The sequence below is a fragment of the Brienomyrus brachyistius genome, chromosome 4 (genome assembly GCF_023856365.1).
Source record: "Brienomyrus brachyistius isolate T26 chromosome 4, BBRACH_0.4, whole genome shotgun sequence".
Classification (NCBI taxonomy): domain Eukaryota; kingdom Metazoa; phylum Chordata; class Actinopteri; order Osteoglossiformes; family Mormyridae; genus Brienomyrus; species Brienomyrus brachyistius.
In genome coordinates, this window is record NC_064536.1 from 9,174,820 (window position 1) to 9,199,611 (window position 24,792).

The 24,792-nt window shown below is 44.6% G+C and overlaps 1 protein-coding gene and 1 long non-coding RNA gene across 9 annotated transcripts in view; one reads left to right on the forward strand and one right to left on the reverse strand.

Moving 5' to 3' along the window:
* Window positions 1–21,534, forward strand: part of LOC125740033 (uncharacterized) — a 303,704-nt gene extending 282,170 nt beyond the window's left edge. For all 3 annotated transcript variants that reach the window (XR_007397421.1, XR_007397422.1, XR_007397423.1), the window contains one exon: window positions 21,408–21,534. This is a non-coding gene — a long non-coding RNA (uncharacterized LOC125740033). The remainder of the gene's footprint in view (window positions 1–21,407) is intronic.
* The window catches only part of LOC125740020 (tripartite motif-containing protein 16-like), a 411,298-nt gene that overhangs the window by 297,947 nt on the left and 88,559 nt on the right, over window positions 1–24,792 (reverse strand). For 2 of the 6 annotated variants that reach the window (XM_049010668.1, XM_049010678.1), the window contains one exon: window positions 21,010–21,144. The exons of 1 other annotated variant lie outside the window; for it this stretch is intronic. In XM_049010668.1, the coding sequence (XP_048866625.1) occupies window positions 21,010–21,144 (135 nt within the window). Of the gene's footprint in view, window positions 1–2,417; window positions 2,986–11,573; window positions 11,634–12,178; window positions 12,339–12,509; window positions 12,744–13,316; window positions 13,413–21,009; window positions 21,614–24,792 lie in introns of those variants that run through there. 3 more of the 6 variants (XM_049010696.1, XM_049010689.1, XM_049010697.1) reach the window with 3 other exon arrangements.

The window sequence follows — 24,792 nt, forward strand, 5'->3', positions numbered from 1 at the left end:
GGGATAAATTTCCCTGTTTGCATGTGTGTCACCGTCTGTAAGTGTATCACAGATGTGAGAGAAATGCTTGTGCATATTGGCTGTAAACCCTCATGCATTTCAGTCTCTGTAAGTGTTTTGTTCCGGCTGCTGTCAGACGCAGCATAAACGGACTCAGACCCGGGATGGTTGGATTGTCAGGGATGATTTATTAACAAAGAGCACAAACAGGAGAGAACAGAACAGAAAAGGAGAATGAAACACTGATGCAGAGCCGAAGCCGGCGTGGTGGCTGCCACAGGATCGATTCCTCCCCCCTTAGCCGGGGACCCACCTTATACACCCACCCCCAGGGGAACAAGTGCACCACGTCTAAATTAGACAGGGGGGAGAGAAACAAACACGCCGCCAGCAGGGGCAGCAGCACAGAATGTGGAGCTCGTCACTAGAGGGAGTAAGAATCCACCTTCCCATTGTGTTCAGGGGTACATCTGTATTACTGCAGTGCCACTGTGAGTGTATTGTGGGTTATATTTTATTCCTAAACTCTGTGGAATAAAAAAGGACTCTATATACACACACACACACACACACACACACACACACACACACACACACACACACACACACACACACACACACACACACACACACACACACACACACACACACACACACACACACACACACACACACACACACACACACACACACACACACACACACACACACACACACACACACACACACACACACACACACACACACACACACACACACACACACACAAGGGGTGGCATGGTGGTGCAGTGGTTAGCACTGTTGCCTCACACCTCTGGGACCTGGGTTCGAGTCTCCGCCTGGGTCACATGTGTGTGGAGTTTGCATGTTCTCCCCATGTCGTCGTGGGGTTTCCTCCGGGTACTCCGGTTTCCCCCCACAGTCCAAAAACATGCTGAGGCTAATTGGAGTCGCTAAATTGCCCATAGGTGTGCATGTGTGAGTGAATGGTGTGTGAGTGTGCCCTGCAATGGGCTGGCCCCCCATCCTGGGTTGTTCCCTGCCTCGTGCCCATTGCTTCCGGGATAGGCTCCGGACCCCCCGCGACCCAATAGGATAAGTGGTTTGGAAAATGGATGGATGGATGGATATATATACAGTACTGTGCAAAAGTCTTAGGCAGTCACATAAACTTTAAATGATCTCCATGTTTATTTAAACGTATGTTATTATGTCTGTTATTATTTGCCCTTAACCATTTCAAAATCACTCCTAAAGTCACCCCAGTATTGGCAGTATTTTCAATATACTCATGTATGTTTTGACATGACCACTAGCTCACCTCATATAGCTAATCAATACCTCAGTGACTTTTCAAAACTAGTTTCATGAATTAATTGAGCTGGTGGTGAAATTAAGAAATACATGAAATGCCCGAGGTGAACCTGAGGAGAGGTTTAGGAACCATATTGGTGTTCATCTAGCCATCCAACAAGATATCAGTAACTTTTTGTAGAACATAAGAAATTCCTTTTAGTTTTTTTGTTTTACTCATAATTTGCATATGTTCTAATATTAAATTTTGCTTTTCATACTGAGAAAATATAAATTTACTACCCAGATAAATAGCTTTAAACATTTCCTATGACTGCCTAAGACTTTTGCACAGTACTGTATATATCTCAGGATTCCTAATGAAACAGGATTTATGTTTCTTCTGGTAATTGATAATCAACTACTACTTCACTGATGATCAGGTGCCTTTCTGTTGTTGTTGTAATAACGTGACTTATTAAGATGTTATGTTATTTATGTTTACTTAGTTAATATATGATTAATTTGATTATATCATTATCTTTACTAAGTTACCTCAGGACCGCTGTAGGTTTTGAGTTAATAAACTGTCTGCCGTCTGCCGCCCCCTGCTGGCCAAAGCGTCGCCGCTGCGATATCAGGCTGCTGCGCTCAGTGAGCAGAGAGCGCGGATTAAGTCTGTTACTCAGTTACGTTCTGGGCAGCGCGGAACCGGGACATTAATGGGATAGAATAGGAAGCCTTTATTGTCAGTGTACAGGTAGCAAATGCAATATATAGACAGAAATATAAAATATACATATAGAGGGGAGGGGAAAAGCTCCCCTCACTCATCAGGCTTAGATTTCATTACATTTTTTTTATTCAGAATCAGAATTCACTCTATTGGTACAACTGCATGTACTATGAATTTGTTTTGGCAGTTTTGGTGCATTTACAGACAACATAGAACATAAGTCAGAGAAAAACAGTAATTTTCCATGTTTGTTCAGCTTACAGAACCCAATTACTTATTTTATTAACATACGTCACACTGCAGACAGAGTAAAAAGGGTTATACTGGTTATAAAGCAGAGATTTTACCTTTTAACCACGGAGAAGCAGCGACATGTGACACACTGATAAGGTAAAAATGATTCCTCCAGCAGACAGTGAGCTATCCCAGCATGCACAGCGACACGGAAGAGTTTGGATAATGAAGCCTAAACCCTGGATAGAGGGGTTCAGTGAATGAGGAGGTGAAGCTGTACAGGAGGGTCAGTCCATCAGAGGAGACTCTGTAGAAGGACAGAGTACCAGCCGCCTGGTCCAGATACACTCCTACTCTGCGAGAGCCTGAGGGCTTTATGGGTATGACAGTCTGTTTATTATTGTGCCGGACAGAGTAACCGTAAGGAGAGCAGATCAGCATCCATGACCTGTCATTGAATCCAAGGGCACAGTCAGCACTCCCTCCTTTCCTCCCGATTCCTTTATAAGTCACTGCTATCAGGGCTCCATTTCCACTCCACTCAGCCTCCCAGTAACAGCGACCAGTCAGACTCTCTCTGCACAGAACTTGGAGGTAGCAGTCAAATCTCTCTGGATGATCAAGATATGGCTGCTCTGCCCCTAATGTCACCTTCCTGTTCCCCTCTGACAGAGACAGGCGGCTGTTTGCTGTGTTGGGGTCCAGCGTCAGCTGGCAGGAGTCTGTAGGCAAGAGGAAGAGCGATTAATCCCATGACGAAGCCCAGCATCTCCATCATTATCACTGTCACACCTCACACACTCACTAACACAGAACTCGCTCCAATACACACATTTTATTCCCAATATACTCATGTAGCCGCCCGAGTCTGTGGCGCTCCGGCTGCCCCCTGCGCTGTGAGACACGCCGCGCTGAGAGACTCGCTGGGGCCGAACTGCACTTTAGCCTGCGCTCTATTATTCTGTACGATACATAAAATATAAAAAGTCAAATATGTGAAATACCTCAAGAAATGTCGGACGCCCGCGCAACGCCGGTGGGAAGACGCGCCAAAATGATGCGCGTGTTAAACTAATAGGCTTAATTACAGGTAAATAAAATTACAAACAGCAAACATATTAACCATGAAATCATACGACAAAGATTACCACTAAAAGTGAGTTTGTCTTTAGGTCACAATATGAATTTCTTTTAATCCACTTTGGACACACACCTCTCTCCAGCAGCGCGCCGACGCGACGCTCCCAACGCGGACGCATCTAGGCTGGTTCTCCGCAAAGCGCATCACTCGCGTATTACACCGCGTTTGCGTACATGGAAACGTTCATATTTCCCTGGTCACGCTGTGTACTTTGCACATGCGCACGTGTCCTATTTAAGTATTATTAGTAGTAAATTATTATTCTGATATTCCCTGCACACGTACTACAACCGCGAGGTCTGTGTATGTTTCCCTACGTTTTACAAATTCAGAGCGGCAGTTCACGGGGCTGCTAACTTTGATCAACTGGCTGGCGTGAGATTGTCATTTCGGGTCAAGTCTGCACACATATGCATACACATTTATATGTATGTAACAGTTTTATTACCTTGAAAATTGGCTGTAGGGTTTGCAAACTACCCCAAACCTCATCAAAATCATCTATGTTGGCGTTTGAAGACAAATCTGGAGTGCGGCAGGCGGTCATCCGCGGAGGAGTAAAATGCATCATAAAAGTTCAGACACACACGTCCGCCTGTACGCGCGCGGAGAGGTACCAGTCTGGCCGCCACGTGTTTTCTGTGTAGATTCCGGCTGAGTCTGCGCGCCTACATGAAGACAACAAGACGCATGCGCGATGTGCAGTACCACCAGAAATTGGGGTGGCAGTATGGTCACGTATTGTCACGGAACATTGTCTTTTCATACGGTACAGATAGTATTAAAGTAGCATCTGATTTTTTTTAAGAATGAGTGTCCAGAAGAGCTGTATATTTTCAGAGACAAGAAAAAAAATATTCCGAACACAATTGTGTCCTTCTGAGTAAAGCGTCTTCAAAATTTATTGGCAGTATAAGTTTTATGTGTCACGTGTACAAGGTACAATGAAATTCTAACTTGAAATTCTTACTTGCCTACTTTCATAAGCAGCGTTATTTTTCAATACAGTTTCATTCATTCATCCATCGATTTTCTGCCACTTATCTAATATATAACATATATTCTATATATAATGCTGTATATATTATATATAATATCTCAGGGTATATTTAATATATAATCTCTGGCTTTCCCCCCTGGCCTCCTCCAGGTTGGACATGCCCTGAAAACCTCCCCAGGGCGCCGTCCAAGAGGTATCCTAGAACCATCAACTGACTCCTTTCAATACAGAGAAGCAGCGGTTCTACTCTGAGCCCGGATGTCTGAGCTCCTCACCCTCTCTAAGGCTGAGCCCAGACACCCTGCTGAGGAAACTCATTTCTGCTGTTTGTATTTGCAATCTCATTTATTCGGTCATCACCCAGAGCTCATGACCGTAGGTGAGGGTAGGAACGTAGATCAACCGGTAAATTAAAAGCTTCACCTTCCAGCTCAGTTCCCTCTTTTTCCAAATTGCTGCACTGTGATCAAGACTCCGAGATCAAAGTCAAATTGAACTTTATTGTCATCTGCACCATATATAAGTATAGAGAGAGATGAAATGGCGAAGCTCAGGGCCCACAGTGTAAACATAAACTTAGTCCAATATAGAAAACATGACAAGACAATGTGCAAAGGACTTACAGGACAGTGCAACTGAGGAAAAGGAGTAGATTGTCCAATATACAGTAATGTGCAATATTGTTAGAACTATATTAAATATATGATGTTTTTTCTGCAGTCAGTTAGACCTGAATTCACCATCATGCACACTGTAACAGCCTGAGTTCAGAGTGTAAAACAGTGTATGATCATAGTAGTAACAGCAGTAACACGTCTAACATTTATAACAGCTGAAAATAGGAATAGAAGCAGAATAATGGGGCAGACAGAGAATAATGGGGATTCTTATTATTGCCCCCATGTCAGAGTGACAAAGTGTTAAGTGCAGTGCAGCGCTTAAGGGTCGGTCTGTGGCCTTTAGTTGTGGGTTACGGGGGGGTTGAGGCAGTGAGGAGGCAGAGTGAGGGATCCTGGGGGGCAGCATGGTGTTGAGGAGCCTGACAACCTGGGGGTAAAAACTGCCACGCAGCCTGGCAGACCCGGCTCTGATGCTGCAGTATCTTCTCTCAGGTGGCTGGAGTGTGAAATGAGCATGTGAGGGATGTGATGGGTCCTGCACAATGCTGCAGGCCTTGCGGACACTGCGTTTGCAAAATGCGGCTTGTAGAGAAGGGAGAGGCATCCCATAATGTTCTCTGCTGTCTTCACTACTCTCTGCAGGCACTTGTGATCAGATTTGTTGCAGCTGCCATACCAGATGGTGATGCAGTTAGTCAGAACGATGGTGCCTCTATAGAACATGGTGAGGATGGGAGGGGAAGGTTTGCTTATTTTAGTGCCTCAGGACGTTTAGTCTTTGCTGGGCTTTCTTGAATAAGGATGCGGTGTTTTTTTGTCCATGTAAGTTTCTCAGTTATGTCCACAACGAGGAACTTGGTTCTCCTTACAATCTCCACAGCAGTACCTTTGATGCTGAGTCGGGTGTGGGCAGGTCATGTCCTTCTGAAGTCCACAATCATCTCCTTTGCCTTGTCAATGTTGCCAGATAGATTGTTGTCTCTGCACCTTGTGGACAGACTTTCCACCTCTTCTCTGTATGCTGATTCATCTTCTCTGTTTATCAGTCCCACCACAGTGGTATCATCCACAAACTTGATGATGATGGTGTTGGAGGTGTTGCAGCCCATACATACTGACTGGGGCGTCTCTGTCAGGAAATCCAAGATCCAGCCGCAGAGAGTGGTGTTCAAGCTTAACCCCCTCAGTTTTTGAGGAACGTATTGAAAGTAGAGCTGAAGTCTATGAATAACATCCTGACATATGTGACTCTCTTACCCAGATGTGTCAGGGAAAGGTGATGGGCAGAGGCTACGGTGTCCTCAGTAGACCTGTTGGACCGGTATGCAGATCGGAGAGGGTCTAGAGAGGTGGGAAGATTGGTCTTTATGTATTACTGCCATGACCAGCCTTTCCAAGCACTTCATGATGATTGACATGAGTGCTACTGGGCAGTAGTCATTCAGGCCTGTCACTGGTGGCTTCTACAGCACTGGGATGATGGTGGTTAATTTGAAGCATGCTGGGACAGACCACTGGCTTAAAGAGGTGCATTCTGTGAGGACACCAGCCAGGTGGGCAGTGCATTCTCTCAGCACTAAGCCAAGTATGTTGTCAGGTCCTGCAGCCTTATGTGGATAGAGTACTTCTCACATCAGCTGTGGTCAGACAGAGTAGCTCCTCACTTGGGGGGCGGGGGGGGGGGGCGGTGTCGGCTTATTCTGTACAAAGCAGTTGTTTAGCTCATTTGGAAGGGAGACATCACTGCCACTGATGTGTGGGTTGGGCTCGTAGATCGTGATTGGCTGAATGCCCTGCCATATACGGCGTGTGTCTTTGGTGCATTTAAAGTGTTCACTGATCCTCTGTGCATGTGCCTGATTGGCTATCCTCATAGCTCGGGACAGGTTGCCTCTGGGCGTCCTGAGGGCAGCCTTGTCTTTAGATCTGAAAGCTGCATTTCTGATTCTTAGCTGTGTGAGCACTTCCCTCATCATCCAGGGCCTTTGGTCGGCTCTCGTGGTCATCGATCACAGAGTTTATATACTCCTCCAGGTTGATGGCGTCACCATTTATGGCAGCCTCCTTAAAAATGTCCCAGTCAGTAGATCCAAAGCAGCCTTGGAGAGCTGAGACGGCACCAGCTGGCCACACTCTTACTGACTGGTTTGTTGTGCTTCAGCAGGGATTTATACACAGGAACCATGAACACAGTGACATGGTCTGAGTAGCCGAGGTGGGGGGGGGAAAGGCCTTGTAGGCCTCACAAACGTTTGTGTGAACATTGTCCAGACAGATTCTCCCTTTAGCTGGGAGGTTCACATGTTGGAAGAATTTTGGTAAAACTGGCTTCAGATTTGCCTGATTGAAATCTCCAGCAATGATGAAAAAAGACTCTGGATTAGCTTAAGGACCTAGCTGTAGGATTGGTACTCGGTGTTTAAGTGAGGAGTGTCTGTATAGAGATGCCGCAGCAGTGCTACAAAATTAGCAGCTCACTGCGATTGTACAACATTTTTCCCTCCCAACTTTACTGAATATTGTATGTCAAAACAAGATAATATAGTAAGTAAAATAATACAGGTAATCCATCCATCCATCCATTTTCCAAACTGCTTATCCTACTGGGTTGCAGGGGGTCCGGAGCCTATCCCGGAAGCAATGGGCATGAGGCAGGGAACAACCCAGGATGGGGGGCCAGCCCATCGCATCAGGTAATGCATGATGAAATTATTCATATACTTTTATACTAGCCGAAAGCGGAAGAAAAGAGAAGAGAAAGAATAAGGAAAGGACAAGAAAAAAGAATGAAGGAAAGAGAGGGAGAGGGCAAATACAGTTCAAAGTCATTTTCCACACTTTTGCCCAGAATCAAAGCTAGAACTTTATATTGAATGCCAATTATCAACTAAAAGAAAGTCTGTATTAGGTTTTAAAATTATATTGATTATGCTTTGGCATAATTTGGCAGGAAGTACTGAGTTTATTATGCTCTCATTTTATATTTGCTGTAAGAAAGGAGCAAGTTTTTCAGTGAAAGCTTTATAAAATTCTGAGGTTAGACTGTCTGTTCCCAGCGATTTATTATTTTTTAAGCAATTTATTGCTGCAGACATCTCAGTTAAACCAACTGGGACGTCACAAAGTTTACGATCCATATCAGTTATTCCCATGGTGTTTGAGAAGAAATCAAAAATCTTCTGCAGCATTTCCATAAATCCTCTCCCGCATAATGCTGTTGTTCCTGACTTGCTCTCTTTCTAGCCTAAAGAAATAGGCTGAGTTCTGCTCACCTTCTTCAAGCCATTTTTGCCACAATCTAACAAAGGCTCCTTCTGCCTTATGTTTATATATAATCATCCAATTTATTCTGTAAGTCACCTCCTACATTATTTTCTGTATCAGTCAGACGACTGACTGGTTTGCAGGTTAAAGCAGTAAATCTCATTTATAATTTAGTTTTCTTCATCTCTTCCGATTCGCGCCAAGTCACTACTAAACCTTCTGACAAATTTTGCTACATAATGTTATTATTACAATACTTTTTTTCTGTATTGGGTCTGTTCCAGTGTAAGTCAATTGTTTATTCTATATTTAAAATAGCTACTTTATTTTTCAAGATTGAACTGTTTAATTTCCGTCATAAAGATATTTTACATCCAGTAGATGATGACAATATGGATATATGGATGTCAATGGCTCAGTGGTCAGAAAATGGTGAAGGTATAATGTTTGTATAAATATTTCCTAATTCATTAAAAATAAGCGAAAAATCAGCTTGTGACTGATTTGAAAAGGTGTTATTGTTCCATGTAAAAGGTCTTTGAAGTGGACGGGTCATTTTCCAAACATCTGCTCAGTCAAACTGCTGCATAAAGTTCTTCAGGTAAGAATTACCACTGAGTGAAAAAGTACACTCAGCAAATACACAAAAGGAGCAAACGTGAAGGAAGGAAGCCCCCCCCCCCCCGCAACCTTACTGCTCATAGATAGCTCACATAATATAAGAATGACTGGGCCATTGCCCCCCCCCCGCCCCCGCTTACTTGGTTTGGATCCCCTGCTGTAGCTACAGCCCACACTAGGCAGTGAGAAGTAGCCCCAGTGTCAGCCATTCCTGCTCTGACTGACTTCAGGGGGAACAAAGTGCATCAAAGCCCACAGCTACTCTCTCTCATCTGACTCCTGTTGTGTGTCACCTACACACTGGGTCAGACAATGTGTTTGATACATTAAACTGATCTTTACTGAATATCAGGTCTGTGGCTGGAAAGTCATTATTAATGACTGATTTTATTATCAAGATAAACCTTGATTTTTATGCGTTAAACTGAAATGGGGTCAAATGAAAACTATGCAGCAGCCCTGATCAAACCAGCTACTCCTACTTGCCCTTTATCAGTGAGACTAGATCACTTAGGGAAGGAGGTGGAGCCGCTGCCTTATTTAATGAGTTTGAATTATTTCTACAAGTCAGGCACTACTTTCTGTCAGAAGGGTAATTATGAATCTGAATGAACAGAAATTACATGTGGAGTTCCTCAGGGGTCTGTTATTGGCAGTGGGCAGTGGTGGCTTAATGGTTAGGGATGCGCACTAGTAATTGAGAGATTGTTGGTTTGAATCCCCAACTGGCAAGGCGTCGCTGAGGTACCATAAGCAAAGGATGCATTTCATTGTTGTACACTGTGTGCTGTGGTGTGTCAACACTGATCACCAATTAGAATTATAATCCTCATTGGGCCTCTTTGTTCAACATCTACATGCTTCCATTTGCTCAGATTACAGATAAAATCTCTGGAACACTTAAGGCCATGTTGTTAGTAATTTAAAAAATTCACAACAAATAATAATCCATTGTAATGCATTATAATCATGGCTTTAAATATTTATCAAAAGGCATAACACATTATAGGCATGCTTATTATGCATAATGAATGATTTATGAAGCTCTCATCTTTAGTGCACTATAAATACCTTTATAATGCATTATAATGATCGGTATAAGCATTAAGGATGCTTTGTATTGCATTATGAAGGTATCTATAGCGCCTATCATCTTGTCATAAAGAATCCATAAAGCGTTATAATCATGGGTATAATCGTGTCCAAACCGTCCGCATACCTGGATAATTCAGTCAATAACCAATATAGTTTTGTCTAATATTTCCGGTGGCAGCAGTAAAACAACTAGCCAGCTTATTATCAGAGTAACTTTGCATTGTAAATGAAAACCAGGTCTAATAAATAAAATATTGTGGCACTTGAGTGGCGAAGAGATCATGAGGCAGATTGCAAAGTTCAGTTATTAGCATCTTTAATAGCGCGATCGGTAAAAGGACAGTTGGCAGCTTATAAAAACTTATTCTGGAACAGAAAAGAACAAATCCCACAAAACTGAATACATATGAACCTTTACTCTCACTGTCACCTATGTTCATTTTTTAAACTGGTGGAGACGCAGGCAGGTTCTGAAAAGGCATCAAGTGACAACCAGCCCAGCACTGGCTCCATGTTGGTGGAAATGAGGCATCAGTACAGTGTTCCCAGGTCCAGTCCAAGGTCTGCTTAAAATCCACCCAACGGAAGCTGAAACCAGCCCAATAAGAGAGAGAAAGAAGGATTTCTCTCTAAACCAGATACGGAAAAGCTTGTTCATGTGTTTATTTCCAGCAGGCTAGACTATTGAAATGGTGTCTTTGCAGGTCTTGGTAATAAATCAGTCAGACAGCTGCAGCTCATCCAGAATGCTGCCAGCAGAGTCCTCACTAACACCAAGGAAGTGGAGCATATCACACAGGTCCTTAGTCACTGCACTGGCTTCCTGAGCATCATAGGATTAATAATTAAATATTACTTGTCTACAAGGCACTAAATGGCACTAACTTCCTTGAACCTTGTGAAGCATCCAGACCCCTGAAAGTTTACTCAGTGTCCCAGAATGAAGACCAAGCAGGCTGAAGCAGCTTTTAGTCTCTATGCTCCCTGTCTGTGGAACAACCTTCCTAAAGACCTGAGGTCTGCTAACACTGTCAGCTCATTATAATCAGGGCTTAAAACGTTACTGTTGCTGCTTTGTTTCAATAAATTAAATTAGCAGAAGTTCAGTCATACGCTGCCTCTACAATATCACTTCTTTTTATTTAACTGTTTATTTATTTTTTTGGGCTTTTAGACTTTTTAAAATTGTCTTTTAAATTGACAAATGAACGTGTTTGTAAGTTCCACACCAAAGTTCCGAAGTACCGAAAAAGTACCCCAGCTGCAATGGTGGTTTTGGTACTGGAACTTCTGGTACTGGTACTCGACTGGAAGTCAATGGAAAAGGGAAAGAACCAAAAGTACCGAACCTGGTGCAGTGGAAAAGCACCCTGAATAAACTTGCCTTACTTAGCAATTGGATTCAAAGTCTACTGAGATAAAAAGCTCATGTAAATGTGAAAGACCAGGAGGCAGCAGGAGAGAGAAAGAGAAGCTCCTCTAGCAGAAGAAAATGAAACACAATAAAACACAATAAAACACACTCCACCTCATACAGGGAGAGAGAAGCGAGTGTGTGAACAGACTCACATTGTAAGAATTCTGCTCTGGTCCTGGGCACTAATACCGGTAGGACGGTGTCTTTGGTAACTAGAAGGAGACAGAGAGAAACAGAGATGTGAGTAAAAGGAATTTACTTGTGGGAGATGGACTTCACTCACTGTGGAGATAACAGCAGTGGGGTATTATCATTATGAGGGACAATAAGAGGCATTTTAACAAACTGCAAATCATGCTAAGTGACACATAATACAGATTTTTGTTTTCTATAATGTAGAAGAAACATGTTTCATGTGATCTGGGTTTTGCAACCAGTAGAATGTGAAGCTCTTTCACCAGTTATCACAAAGATTTAAACTTACTGAAAACAAACTGACTTGGTCACACAAATGTGAGGCTGACTGTACTGCATACTCTCTCTCCATGGTCTACATCGGAGTGGCAATCTTACCCGCAAAGTGCCAGTGTGTACGCAGGTCTTTGGGGTAACCTTTAGGTCAGCTGTTCAACCCCAGGTGTGAGACCCTTCAGCCAATCAGTCCTCTAATTAGTAATCTAGAAAAACCAGCCCTTTCTGGATAAGATTGGCCAGCCCTGGTCTATATTAACATGAACAGACTAGAAAATGTATTAACCTGGGTGATGGATCTCTGCCATTTTCATTCTGCAAACATTCTCCAGTTGATTTTTCAGCTCAGAAACCGCCTTCCTCAAATTCCCAAAATCAGGTCTTGGACTGACAGAGATTCTGGGTCCAAATCCAGCTTTAGGAGTGACAGGAAGAGCCTGGCGCCTCTACAGACACACAGTCTGATTAAACAGCTTCATCAATACAAATGTGTATTGCAATCTAATTAACAGGACCATTAACATCTGACCAATGACAGACCTGCTGAAATACAAATGGCAATATGCATTCATTTGAATACTCTGGTTTTCTTATTGCCAAAGTAGCTGTTCTGTTACCTGGAGGAAATGGATGTGATCCTCTGTGTGTGAAAGCTGCTCCAGCTCAGAGTGTCTCCTCTTCAGTTCATCAATCTCCTGCTTCAGTCTCTCCATGTCTCCTTCAGCCTGACTCACTACAGCCTTCTCCTGATCTCTGATCAGCTTTGTCACCTCAGAGCGTCTTCTCTTAATGGAGCGAATCATCTCAGCGAAGATCCTCTCGCTCTCCTCCACTGCTGACTGTGCTGAGCTCTGTTGGTGACACAGGGAGCAGAGGACGGTAAATTACAATTGGCCCCTTTTGAGACTCCAGAGAGCCTCATTGTACAATAGAGATGTGAGCTGACAGGAGGTATAAAAACAGCACAGGACTGGGGTTTGGAGCATCACCATGCTGGATGCCTCAGGTACTGAAACCCAGCCAGCACTGATTGGAAATGATCACTCATTAAGCTCAAACATTGTCAGCTGCAGGGATTTGGCAGAGACTGGTGGCTGTATGGGGCAGGTTGGTTGTCACCATTAGGTCTCAGTTTAATAGGTGACTTTTTCTGTGTTTATTTGCATTACGCTGGTTTGTGAAAAGTTGAATTTTTCTCAAATGGGCCTTTAATTGTATTTTTTTTAATAAATAAGCTACTACTGCTGCAACACTTGGTTAAACTCTGTAATCCAGCAACTTTATCCCACTGACCCAGAATAACCCAGAGCAGCATTAATTTGATTAATCCTCACAAGTCTGTAAATCTGCAATCTGTTGAATCTGAAAGAAGATTCAATATGATCACAAGCCAGCTGTTATCTTCTCCTCAGGTTCATACTCACTGTGAATGAGGCCACAGCCTCTCTCAGCTCCTGCAGCTCCTTCTCTCTCATCTGAATTCTCTGCTGAAATTCCCTCTGTGTTTCACCCATTTGTTTCTACAGATAGGAAACAAGACGACAAAACAAGTTTGTTTCATTAGCTGAGATCACATTCATTAATCATCCTGCCCAGGGTGGACCCCAGCCTTGGGCTCTATGCTGCCTGGGAAAGGCTCCAGGCACCCCCCCCTGACCCTGACCTGGATTACCGGTTAGGAGATGGATGGATGGGTGGATGGATGGATGGATAGATGGATGGATATTCGTGAATGATTTATCGACTGTAGGTAGGATAAACTGGACATAGACCCTTTGGTCCTGTTTCCACCTGGTATTAACATGCGTCCTGAGTGATCCAGTCAGAAGTGGACAGCGCTAATTACAGGTGTGAAGGCACCCAGGACACATTGAAGATTCGCTGAGATCCGATCACTGAAACCACATTGGGAGGTGGTCTGAGCTGCATATGGCCACATTCTTATAGCAATGTGAAGGCGAATGTGTCCTGGGCTGCTCTGCAGGACCAGCTACTCAACTGACGTCCTGTTTGATTGATGTCAGATCGCATGTCAGTTGAGAATGGGCCACTGTGTATAAACTGCACTGTGAACAACAATAATGCATCTTTTCTCCATTGACACTAAAAACTCTGAATCTGCTGGGAAGTTGGTTTAATATTGGACTGTTGTGACCCATTCATATGGAAACCGTGTCATAGTGTACATCCCTGATGTTCCATGCAAATTCAGAAAGGAAAATGTGTAAAATGGGATTTATTAAAGATGCTTCAGAATTTGAACAGATAATATATTTAACCCTTTCATGCATGAATTATGAATATCTGAGTCAGGATTTTTTTCCTATGTGGTTTTATTTCTCTGAAGGGATAAAAAAAACAGCTGTTAACTTTTTATTTCAACATACATTTCTTCTAAAAGTTATTTACATGCCCACTTCAGTGAACTGCATGCATTTGGCAATATGCCATCAAAAACTAATGAATAGAACTGATTACATGAAAGGTATGAAAATGTATTTCGTTTTAATTCTGTTGAACAGATATTTCTATATATTTTAAGATTTATACTGTTCTAGCCTTTGGAAAAATCAGCGATGAGGAATTATGTAGCCTAAACTGTCATAATCTATTTCTAACAACAAGAAAAGAAGATTGTCTATGTGTCTCCAAATACTCCTTTCTTTCTTGCTCCATCTCTTGGCCACATCTGGTGGGGATTGGCCAGCGTAGGAAGATGCCATGTGAATCACTGAACTGTCTAACCAACGTGTGACGGTGATTTTTTCAGCATTGGTGACAACAGAGCAAGCCCCTCTTCCCTCTTCTTTGAGTTTCTTCTCGCTCTTCAGTTTCACCTGTGCTCCTTGGAGCCTGTTAACTCTGCATGTGCCAGTGCTAAAAATGCCTTGTTGGTGCAGTGCCTGAATGAGTGGAATGGTACAAAAGGAGTTGTCAAAAACACCTTATGATTCTTCTGCTTTATATCATCACAGAGGCCTATGACTAGTTCTGCAGCCATTCAATCCACTGTCCCGACCACGCCCAGCTGAACCCTGGTACACTTCAAATCTATACATGTATCCTGAGGTCCCTGCTCTCACCCACACTTTCACTCCCCAGGGTTTGGGTTTTTTTGCAATGTACTGCTTGAGTGACAGATGGCTTTTGAAGGCAATAATCTGCTCGTCAATTGATTGAAATTCTTCAGGGTCAGGGTCGACTGCTGAATGGAAGGTTTTCTCTAGTGTATCCAACACTGGTCTGATTTTGAACAGCTTATCAGCATTTCCTGGCTCGTGAGTAATTATCCAGCCACTGTGATCTGCTGCTGCAGCTTCCCATGTTGTGGGGTTGATGTCGCAGACTTTCATGTCACGCTTGCAGACGTCTTTGTAGCACAGTGCTGGCCTCCCCACTGGTCTGACGCCAGAGCCCAGTTTTCCATAGAGGATTTCTTTGGGGAGCCGTCCATCGTCCATGCGATGAACGTGGCCGAGCCAGCGAAGGCGGCGCTGGGTGAGCAGAGCATTCATGCTGTGGATGCCTGCCTGTTCCAGGACAACCGTGTTGGAAATAAGGTCCTGCAATGTGATGCCCAGTATCCTTCACAGGCAGCGGAGATGGAACATGTTGAGTCTGTGTTCCTGGCGGACATACAAGAGGGTGCTGAGGACGCAGGCCTGATAGACATGAATCTTGGTGTTGATGGTCAGCATGGTGTTCTCCCACACCCGTTTGGTGAGGCGTGCCATCGTTCTGGCGGCCTTGCCGATCCGTTTGTCAAGTTCAGTGTTAAGTGATAGGTTACTGCTGATGGTAGAGCCCAGATAGACTAACTCTTCCACTACCTCCAGAGTGTCGTCACCGATGCAGATACTGGGGATGCTGCTGACATCCTGACTCATGATGTTAGTCTTCTTGAGACTGATGATGGGGTATGCCGTCTTCACCTGGAGCTTTTCCGCAGGCTAGGGAGTCTATGGCTTTGCTGAGCTCCTCTGGGGTAGGTATGGCATCGAGCTCCTCTAAGACTGGCAGGGTCTGGATGTGCTGCAGAGCATCTTTGGTGACGGCGGATTCCTGGGAGTAGAGTTGTTGGTAGTGCTCGGCCCATCGTTCCATCTGTTTGGATCTGTCTGTGATAATATCGCTGGTTGAGGACTCCAGTGGCGCAATCTTGGTGGCAGACAGGCCGATCGCCTTCTTCATGCCTTCGAACATGCCACGGGCATTGCCGCTGTCAGCAGCTTGCTGGATGCTCAGGCAGAGATTCAGTCAATAGTCGTTGGCGCAGCGGCGGGCCATGCGTTGGACTTCGCTCCTAGCCTTCCTTAGTGCAGCTAAAGTGCCCTCTGATGGGTTGTTCTTGTGCTTGATGAGCGCTGCACGTTTAGCGTCTACTGCAGGCTCAATCTCTGCGACTTTTGCGTCGAACTAGTCGGGGTTTCTTCTCTCCTTCTTGCCAAAGGTGGCCATAGCATGATGGTATGTGGTGTCCCGAATGAAGTTCCACTTCTCATCTACGCTGCCTGTTGGGGGTTCCTGGCAGGCTTGCGTGATGGATTCTGCGAACTGGGTGCATAGATCGGGGACAAAGGTTCTAGCTACGTTGATTCGTGGCCGCCCTTTCTGCCTTGTGTGTTGGAGACGCTTAGGCTGAAGTCGCAGTTTGCTGCCGTCCAGGGAGTTGTCTGTATCGCAGTCAGCACTGTGATAGCTGCGGGAGACGAGGATACTGCAAAGCATAGTCCTGCGTGTGATAACCAGGACTAACTGGTGCCAGTGGCGGGACCTGGGGTGCCGCCATGATACTCGGTGATGAGGTTTGGTGGAGAAGAACGTGTTTGAAATGCAGAGGTCGTGGTAGGAGCAAAGCTCAAGAAGCCTCTGGCCGTTCTCATTAAGTTTTCCTACACCAAAGTGGCTAAGACATGTGGGCCAGGAGTCATGGTCACTTCCCACCCTGGCATTAAAGTCGCCGAGTAGGTCTAAGGCTTCTGAGGAAGGTACTCTTCTAATGGCGGCATAAAGTTCCTCGTAAAACTGATCCCTGATCTCTGCAGGAGAGCATAGTGTTGGAGCATAGACGCTCAGGATGTTCAGGGGTCCAGTGCAGTAGGAGAGTCGGAGGGACAGGATCTTTTCAGTGCCGCCTTCTGGAGGCACCACTGAGGTGAGGAGGGCGTTACTCATGGCAAAGCCAACGCCATACTGTCGTGGTTCCTCAGGTCTCTTCCCCTGCTAGAAGAAGGTGTAGTCCTTTCCTCTGAGGCTGCCGTCTGCAGGGAGTCTAGTTTCCTGGAGGGTAGCGATGTCAATATTGAGCTTCTTCAACTCACGGTTTATGACGGCGGTCTTTCTACAGTCATCAACGACAGAAAGGTCGTCTGTATGGCCAGGGCACATAGTTCTGACATTCCAACTTCCCAGCCGTAGAACTGGTTTTTTCTTCTGTTGATATTTGCCTGGTGCAATGTTTTGCGGTCTGCTTGTCGAGTTTATCTCTAAGCTCCAAGCAGCCAATGAAGCAGGCAGACCGTGGCAGGTCGGCACCCAATTAGCCGGGGGCTGTCCAGCTTGAGGTGGGCGGTAGCTGACCAGTGGAACACGATGGATTCTCCCACCGTCGAAGACAGCCCGTAGTGCCCTATCCTATGCCAATCGGACATGGGCTTATAACTCGTAACTGCTGTCTTCCGTGTTGTGATGACGCTGTAAGACAGCGGCACTGGAGTAACCTCTACAGGGCGCAAGCCTGGGCGCAGGTTTTGGAGACACTAGGCTGCCCGGACACTAGCATCCCCCTCTCGGCCTTGCAGGCGAAGTCCAAAGGAAAGCAAAGCAATACATTTGGCACCAGCTTGGCTGCAGGAGTTGCTTAGGGGCTCCACTCCGGATTTTCTGTCTGGGTTTACTCCCGTAGCCTTTTCTCCTCAGTATCGGGAGATACCCACAAGGCAGTGGGGCTGGTAACCCTGGCAGGGGCATGGTTGCTGAATACTTAAGACATGTCCGTGAACCCAGGGTCGTTGCGCGTCGAAACTGTCCAACACACCTGGCGCTGTGGTTTGAAATCAGAGTTTTCCTTCTCCTAGACAGTCTGCCTGCCAAGGCTGACGAGCTCCATCTACCCCCCACCACTAACCCCCAAAAATTCCCTGCAAGTTGGAGAACCGCTTGCAGGGCCAGATGCAGTTTAACATCATACCCAGGACATTGGTTATCATTAAAAGGCAAAATATTATCCTTTGGCAACCAACACAATGCATTAAAGGGTGAACCCTTTAACTTTGAATAGAAAAGTATTAATCTACGTATATCTTTGTTCTGAAAGACCTTTTTTTAACATGTACATTTGTACTGTGTTGATGTAGGTAAGGTAAGGTAAGGTAAGGTAAGGTAAGGTACGGAGGTAAGGAGCACACACTGAGTACAGTGCCTTACCGCACCCACCACACGACGAACCACCTCAGGGATGAGAACCTGAGTGCAGCCGTACAGTGGGTGACACCTCAGCACCACACCAGTCCCAATGGAACAGTGTGAGTTTTATCCGGTGGCTGAAGTGCCAATCCTGCAAAAACCTCTTGATGCAGTATAAATATGCATGTGGATAATGGGAAAAGTTCAACTTTATTGTGAAAATATAATTTTATAATAATGATTGTCTAATGAATATCGCAACATTATTACAAAACTTAATACGATATGTAAATTGTAAAAATGTTTAATTATACATGGAAGACAAGTGTTATTATGAAATTTAATACCTTTAATGAAATTATTTAAAAATAAAAGGATACATTATTGAAATATTTATCATTTTATTTATTTTTGATATACTTATTTATTTTATTTTGAGTATCATGGTGTTCCATACAAACATCTTAGGCGGTTTAGTTGCCCTAACATGTGCTAATAGCCTCTGATTTCTTCCTGTCCTTCTTTTAATGTTCAGCAGATTCTGCATATGGACGTTACAGTCGAACCTCGTTAATACGTACAAGATGGGATATCAAAAACATGTACGTTATAAGCACAGAACGTTGTAACCACTTAGTGCAAGATGGATGAAAGAACTCACGAAATATCCATGTAAATGATAAAACTTTAATAGAACAGACCCATAAATTGACTACAAAACAAACGAACACATTATTACTTGTTAAATAATTCAACAAAGCTCATTTGGATCCTTGAAATTTTCCTTAAATTACTCACAATTACTTAGTGCCGGCCGGCGATAAACGGCAACGAAAATACACAACGGCTGGTCAAAATGGATTTTTAAAATAAACATTTGCATCCAAATTGGCATTTGGCCTGAAAATATTAATGAAATATTTGTCAAATTAATTATTTCTGCTTTCGTTTGTAAATTGATCTGCTTTCATTTTGGAGGCATTTAAACACGTGCTGAATGACAAGAGGAAAAACGTACGGGGCGCCCTGCAGTTATTACCGGCCGTGACGGAATAAAGCCAGCATTGCCAAGCAACGCAATAGACAAATGTGCATTGTCGGGCGAAGATCAGGTAGATACAGGTAGATGTAGCGACACAAGTTGTGGTGGACAGGGAGAGCGCTGTATGTTGTAACGATGGTTAGTTTTCGTATTTTCTCTAGAAATTTGGGTGTTGTATCAAAGTTTACGCTGTAAGGGTGTACGCTGTAAACAATGGCTGCTATTGGAATAATACATAGGCTAAAAACGGGAATTAGAAACCTGTACGTTGAAAAGGTGAAAACGTTGTATCTGGGGTACGTAGTAACGAGGTTCGACTGTATTTACGTGCTTATTTAAGTTACTTTGGAAAGTGAGATCCAGTTACAAACGGATGGTCAAGATGGATGTGGAGACGCATGTTAAAAGCAGAGCCTTTGACTCAAGGTGTTTTAATAGTAACAATAATTGATACTTTCACTGATCCCTTTAGGGAAATTCTCTTAACAAACCCCCCTGGCACTCATAGCAGCACTCAGAGCCCATGGGCACCCATAGCAGTACCCAGAGAGCTGGGGGTTAAAGGCCTTGCTCAGGGACCCCCAGATGTACCAAGGCCAGGCTTGAACTGACAATCTTCTGATCATAGGCAGAGAGGCTTAGCCCACTTAGCCACAGGCTGCCCCAGAACTATCACACTCTGGGGGTTTCATGTTTACTGCACCATTCTCAGTAAACTCTACACACTAGAGTGTGTGAAATTAAAATCCCAGGACAGGATAAAATCCCAGGTCCATTTACCTCGGAGGTCAGAACTCGGAGCTGGGAATGACGTCACAGACGAGTTAAACACGTTCCAGTGCAGCAAGTCGGACAGCAATTTAGCAAAACCAGGGACCAGTTTCAAAAATCAAGATTTCTTCCTTAGCCAGATTACTTGTTGGATTTAATGTGTCCCAGTTTAAATGGCCTTTTTCTTCATTGACTTATATTTAGCCCGACAAGCTGTCTGGCTAAACAAGAAATCCTGCTGGCTGAAACGGGCCGCATTTCCAGTCTGGTTAATTGTTAGCCATTGTTAACAATATCATTTGGTAACAACACATTCCATGATATTTTGCACACAAAAACACCATACAGTAGCAACACCTCCACAGATAGCAGCTATACAGTACTGTGTGTATGACTGATTTAATGAGCTAAAAATAAGATATAAGTGCTAATAAACAGTATAAAAGTACAGCTTTAGCTTCTGCTGATAAAGGGCACGCCCATCTTGAATTCTGAGGTCAGAGTTGTGTAGATTCCTCTGACTTCAGTGGCCTGTACTACTGTGGCCCTAGTGAGTTCTTCTGTAATATGAAGGGTTACTAGCTTGTTGGGGTAACTTGTCGGATGTAAGGTAGCACAGTTTAAATGAACTTCATATTCGTTCACCTACATTTTTCCCAGACTACCTTAAATCCGACAAGCTAGTAACCCTGCTAGTAAGACCGGATAAGCAGGTCATGACAACTTTACCGAACCAGACTTGTTCTGAGTGTTTCGTAGCAATTACACTAACATGTGTTAAGACAAAATCCATTTATTTAAAACTAACTTTTAGATAATAACAATAATTGATACTTTCACTGATCCCTTTGGGGAAATTCTTTTAGATAGAAAGGGGAAATTATTTAAATTAGCCTGACCTGTATCTCCGCCCTTCCTGTAGCAGCTGAGACTGTATCATGGCCTCTGTGTTCATCCATCACACACAGCAGACAGATACACCGCTGGTCGGTACGGCAGTAGACCTCCAGGGGTTTGTCATGGTGGGAACAGACCTTGTCCTTCAGATGGCCAGTGGCATCAATGAGTTTGTGCTGTTTTGCATGGTGGAGTTTATTGTGAAGCTGCAGGTCAGTTTCACAGTAGGAGGCCAGACACACCAGGCAGGACTTGACAGCTTTGTGTTTTCTCCCAGTACAGACGTCACACTCCACATCTCCAGGTCCAGCATACTGGTCAGCAGGAGCAGCTGCTTGTAGTCCAGTCTTCTTCAGTTTCTCCACCACTTCAGCCAGCATGGTGTTTCTGCCCAGAACAGGTCTGGGTATGAAGGTCTGTCTGCACTGGGGGCAGCTGTAAACTCCAAGACGATCCTCCTGATCCCAGCAGTTCTTAATGCAGCTCATACAGTAACTGTGTCCACAGGGAATAGCCACTGGATCCTTCAGTAGATCCAGACAGACTGCACAGCTGAACTCGTTTACATCCACTGCAACTCTGGCTTCTGCCATTTTACCACGAACACTGATAGGATTCAATTTTGTTTTCTCTCACAGTCGTCTGTGTGTGACAGTGGGAGGAACTTTCTGCTTGTCAGGCTGCAGTAGGTGTGGTTTTGGACTGAGGTCAGACTGAGAAGAGCAGACTGGGCAAATACTGGATCTGCAGTTTATGAACAAAATAGTACATTATACAAACTGTACCCAAAGCGAACATTTATTTACCTTTTATGAAAATAACAGTTACTGACATTGTTTTTCTGTAAACAAACTATAATCCTACTCTTTGATTTTGTACAGTGGATAGAAATTAGGTATAAAGGTATAAGAGAGCAGATCTACTGAGAATGAATTTCTGTGTCTGTTTAGAATCATGTTTGGGATCATGTGGTTTCAGGTGAAACATGCAGGTATGTGCAATTATAGACAGACTGTGTCAGGATTAGACAGAACAAGCTTTGACAAGTGCTGTCAATGCACAGATTTGTTTTTTACATTATTCTATATATAATATTCATGAAAATAAAGGGTGTAGCACATATATGTCATTTCTTCCTTTTCTTTCTGTATGTTTGTGCTGGGAGTGTATTTGTGTCAGGAAGGAGAGTCAGGTGACCAGGTTCAGAGTGATAATTTTTATCATCCAAAATAATGAAAATTTATTCTAGATATTCATTGAACACTATTAAGTTAAAGTCTTACATTTAAGCCAAAAGTTAATGGACCAGCTTCAGCCATCCGCAGGAACAGAAAGATCATATATCAAAAAAGTATCCAACTAATTCCAATAACCGCTTATCCAATACAGGGTTATGGGACACACACATCACAGGAAGCACAGGGCACAAGGCAGAGACACCCTGGATGGGATGCCAGTCCATCACAGGGCAAACACTCACTCACATGCTGAGGATAATCAAGAGACACTAATTCACCAAACTGCATGATCTTGGACAGCAGGAGGAAACCTGAGGAAACCCACAGGAACACGGGGAGAACATGCAAGCTGTACATGCAGAACCAGGAGTGGGAACCACACCCACAAGCCTGGAGGCGTGAAGTGAGAGCAGCTGGTCTGAAGTCCTGAAGGGAGCTGGAGCGCCCTTTCTTTGGAACAGTGTGGAGCCGTCCTGCATTACTGCTTATCCTGTACGGGGGGGTGGGGAGCCTGGAGCCTGTCCCAGGTGGCACAGGGCAGGGGACACGATGGATAGGATACTAGTTTATAGCAGAGCACAAAGTCACACATACAGACTCACACTTAGGGCAGCTTAGAGATCCAATCGGCTGATCGCAGTTTCATGTTCTCCAAAGTAGGAGGAGAAAGCCCACATTGGAAGAACATGCAAACTTCACACATACAGCAGGAGGGACAGGAAACAAGCCCAGAGACAGAGGTTACACCCCGAGACCCCACACCCCCCCACAATCACACATACTGTTAGGATTTATTTAAAAGTTACATTTTAATGCTACAAAATTATGACTGACTATGAACTTCATATTCCAGAACTGTGTTGGAATTTATGCTGACTTTAAGAATGTTACTGTACAGGATTTACCTGTTTCTGTGCCCTGTACCTACAGTAAGGAGCTGGGATCTCTGCTCCTTCAAAGCAGACATACTCACTCACATATGATTACAGTTCTAGTACTTAGCAGATACTGTTGCTGAAAGTGGTGAACAAGTGAGGCAAACATGACACTGGAAACATGACACTGCAAACATGACACTGCAAACATGACACTGGAAACATGCCGCTGTCAAGGTGCTGCCTGGGCACTAGTACAGCTAGGCTGGTATTTCTGGGCTCCACAGACATCACTGGCGGTTGGTGTCGTGGTCACCGGGATGAAAGACTCGTGCAGCAGGTGTTTGTCAAGCAACAAACAGGGACTTACTGGGATCAGGATGGGAGGCTATGGAACCAGCAACATATAAGGCACAACATCAGTGATTGAACTGGGGAACACAGGACCAGGAAGCACTTAAATACAGGACTAATGATGGAAGAGACTGGAGGCAGCTGGGAGTGTTTAACACGAGGGCTGGAACGAGACGTGAGACCAACAAGCAGCAAACATGGCCTGTTAGAGCCACGTCAGGGAGGAGGCGGGACATTTAATTACATTTTTATATAGTGCATCACAGAGTCGTCCCAAGGCACTTTACATAGATGTGTAGTGATACATTACAACATCATTAAAGAGAGTGATACACAAGGGGAAAAAGGAAAGAAATATATTAAATAAAGAAAGCCAGATGACAACGGAGGAGAGGAACCAAAAAACCCCAAGTAAGGAGAAAAAAAGACCTCTGGGGGTCCATGAACAACTGGCTGCCCAACCCCCCCAGGCAGACTAATATTACTGAGAACAGAAAAGAGTGGAGCTGCTTGCTAAAGGCCAGGTGTGAGGTGTGATTAAAGTCTGTCAATAAGCCTGTTCTCCACGCTGGCCTGTGTTGGGTGGCACTGAAGGCTGCACCCAGGATGACACAGTTAGCAGGTCCAATTCGCAGTGTCACCCCTCCATGGGACTGAACCAGGACTCCAACTCAGATGGTGCCCCCCCCCCGGGCAGCACCTGGAAATGTGGGAAGGCAGACAGCATGGATGGTCAGAACACGCATTGACACATAAATGGACAGGCATAGTGGATAAAAATGGCATAGCTTAATGTGACAGTATGCCCCCACCCCCCACCCCACCCAAAGCACGTGCTCCGGCCATGAAGTCCAAGGGGGTTAGACAACAGGGATGGAACCGGACTGGACACTGGACTAGACAGGGGACGACAGAACAGATGGTAGACAGGACAAGGCCAGACAAGACCAGATGGAACACTAGACAGAAAGCAACACCAGACATAAGACCAGTTGCAGGACATCACTAAGGACATGGAGCGGATAAAGGAAAAGCTAGGAACCACAGGTACAGCAGTCCTGTCAGACCCCAAAACGGGACGGACAGGTGGAGGGTCAACAAGAACTGGGGCACAGGATGCAGAAGACAAGGAGAGATACAGGCAGGACAGAGCAACAAGACAAACACTGAGGCACAGAAAGGAATAACATGGGGTATCCAGGGAAGCCAGGCGAAGATTCGGGGCTGGGGACCCTCCTAGGCCCCTTTCCAGGTGAGGCTGAACTCCACCGAATCACAGGACCAGAGGGTCTGGGAGGGCCAGCAGGGCCGGAGGACA